General features: G+C 50.7%; 1 protein-coding gene across 1 annotated transcript in view; it reads right to left on the bottom strand.

Moving 5' to 3' along the window:
* The window catches only part of GOT1L1 (glutamic-oxaloacetic transaminase 1-like 1), a 5,302-nt gene extending 4,160 nt beyond the window's left edge, over window positions 1-1,142 (bottom strand). The window contains exons 1-2 of the mRNA XM_008592180.1: window positions 1,028-1,142; window positions 264-445 (exon numbers count right to left, since the gene is read on the bottom strand). Coding sequence (XP_008590402.1) covers window positions 264-445; window positions 1,028-1,142 — 297 coding nt within the window. The remainder of the gene's footprint in view (window positions 1-263; window positions 446-1,027) is intronic.
* Between the last annotated feature and the right edge of the window lie 1,737 nt (window positions 1,143-2,879).

The following is a 2,879-nucleotide window of genomic DNA, read 5'->3' as shown; positions in this document are numbered from 1 at the left end:
GGTAACATCAGCACCGCCCCAACCCGATCACCACCTTTTTGAAGAGCTTTCCAATCCGCTGGGTGAGCTGGTGCACATGGCACTGGATTTGGCTTCTGATCCTGGCTCTGCCCTTCAGTGGCTAACACTATGACTCTCTGAGCCTTGGGTGTCTCCTTTGTCAACACCAGGGGCCCCCCAAGGTCCCTTTCCATCTAAGATTGTGCAGACTCAGATCTCCACTCCCACTGTCTGGTGAGTACAGGGAGGACCCTCCTTGTCACCCTGTTCTCCACGATGGCTTGGCTGTGCTTTCCGAAGAGGAGCTCCAAGGAGGCCTGGATAAATGATTTCATGCCCATTGTGGGCAGGTACTCGTAGTTCAGGGAGGGGTCCTGTGCAACAAGCAGTCGGGTCTTGCACACCACGAGCGACACCCAGGGCTGGCCTTCGCTGGTCATGCAGACTGCGGGGGAAAGCGCAGAGGGAGCTCCGGGGGCCAGCCTGGGCCCAGCCGGCCCCGCGCCCAGCCCAGCCTGCAAACGCGTCTCTGGCTTCCTTGGGGCTTTGGAAAGTGGCCTATGAAAAGATAACTTTCCTTTTCTATTTTTTTTTTCCTTTATAAAAACAATGCACTCTTAGTGAATATGTATAATTTCTGTCTTTTCTGTAAAAACAACTGAAACCTATGCCATTGTAATGGTTAAAAATCATATACAAAGTGGGAGTCACAGGTACCGGAGGCACAACAAAGGTCACCCTGGCTTTTACGGGGCAGCAAGGGCTGGTTGCACACCAGAAGAGTCACTCTTGCTTTAGGGTCAGGACAGAGAAGGAGGAGGGGGACGGGAGGGGACCTGAAGACCGTGCACGGCCCAGGCACACCCCAAGGCATGGAGCAGTGGAAACTCCGGAGACTGGCAGAGAGCACGGAGTGACCTGCGACCTTCTCTGCTCTTTTCCTGTCGTCTACAATGGTGGAGCATTGTCCTCCTAGAGTCAGTTACCGTGTGTTAAGCCTCCTACTCCCACACTGCCAGGCATCTACCTCTGTAGGCCAGGAACGCCTTGTTAGGGAAGTTGTCTCTTTTGTAGGTCTTCAACAAGCTGCCTTCTAGCTTGCGGGCTAGGGGCACGTCCACGAACACGGAGAGGGTGGGCATAACGGAGAGGAAAGTGGAGCTGAGACTGTGTCTCTGCTGTCGAGTTCTTCCCGGCTTCTGCCCGGAAGTCTTCCTCCAAGCCTGGGCCACACAGCCCTGCTTCTTCCCAGAACCTTGGCAGCTCCAATGCAGAGACTCTGGATGACTGGTTGCCAGGGCAACAGAGCCTCATAACTCCCAGTGTCTGTGGTGGCGACCCTCAAGGGCCACAGGAACATTCCACGGCACTTAAGGAGAATCCCCCGAGAGAGTGGGCAGGGAAGGGGAGGGGTAAGACGCGGAATTCCCAGGCACTTTCCCCTAACTCTCTGCCTTTTCTTGTCTAGCCCTAAGTCACCCGATCCAAACAGCAAGCCAGCCACTTAGAAGATAGGGCAAGGGGCCAGCCCCGTGGCGCACTCGGGAGAGTGCAGTGCTGGGAGTGCAGCGACGCTCCCGCGGCGGGTTCGGATCCTATATAGGAATGGCCGGTGCGCTCACTGGCTGAGCACGGTGCGGGCGACACCACACCAAGGGTTGCGATCCCCTTACTGGTCACGGAAAAGACAAAAACAAAAACAAACAAAAAAACCAAAAAAAACAACAACAACAAAAAAGAAGATAGGGCAAGGCAGGCAGCCCCTGGGCCAGGCAGCGTTGCCCATGCAGAAGTGAAGACCCCAGCTCATGCAGCAATGCAAGCCGAGGGATTAATTTAAAAAGCTTCTGCTTTCATTTTTCAAAGGGCTCCAGATTTGAAAAGCAATAGAAAGAAAGCACTGTTTTCTTCCATAGTTATTTTGATAAGGATTCTTGTGTTTAGAAACTATGATTTGTGATTTAATAAGTCAGTCCCATGTGTTTGTTAACAGTTTCAATGACGGCCGACCAGCAAGTACAGACAGCAGAGACCAAGGGGCAAAGAGTCTGCCTCTGTAGGGTCAGGCTTGCATTGTGATTTCCTTTTCTTTTTATTTATTTATTTTTTTAAAGATGACCAGTAAAGGGATCTTAACCCTTGACTTGGTGTTATCAGCACCACACTCTCCCAAGTGAGCCACACGCCGGCCCTCTTTTCTTTTTATTTTTAAATAACTTTTTAAATGATTGTTGTAGACACTGTTGCTGTCTCACCCAGAGGGTCTTTGGTGCCAGGCAGACCTGACTTTCCGCCACAGTTCTTTCTGTTACATGGCCTTAGGCAAGTCATTTAAAATCTCTTCACCTTGGTGGATGCATTTTTAAGTGGGGATAACAAACATTTTAGAACTGTATGAGGTTTATGGAAATGAGCATGTCCCTCAGGCTGTTCCAAAGAGACAATAACCACAACATTGTAATGTAAATTCAAGTTTCACTATAGAGCTTATAGTATAGAATACTTGGGAGGGCCTCTGAAATAAAACTCATGTTCAAACTAAGTCTTTAAATCCCCCCCCCCCCCAAATTGCAAGCTCATAAACAATCCTCTGGTTCTGGTAACCATACTCACAGAAGTTGGCTGCTAAAGAGAGATAGACTCTATAGGGCAACCTTCCCCATGGAGGACAAATGATAAAGCAAATTCCCACAGGCAGCGTGCGGGAGAAGCTCCCTTTATTAACTGATGCAAAGAGCTCCCCTTATGGCTATGAGCATGGATTGAACGACGGCTGCCTCCTAGTCCATGACCTTCTAGATCGGGCACCTGCTCCGGACTGGTGACAGCTGTGTGTCGCTTGCCTTTCCCGCTTCTCTATCCGGGGGCCGTTAGAGCAG

This window comes from Galeopterus variegatus, unplaced genomic scaffold (assembly GCF_000696425.1).
Source record: "Galeopterus variegatus unplaced genomic scaffold, G_variegatus-3.0.2 Scaffold7638, whole genome shotgun sequence".
Lineage (NCBI taxonomy): Eukaryota > Metazoa > Chordata > Mammalia > Dermoptera > Cynocephalidae > Galeopterus > Galeopterus variegatus.
The sequence above is the reverse complement of the archived record's forward strand: the minus strand, read 5'-3'. Positions and strand labels throughout refer to the sequence as shown.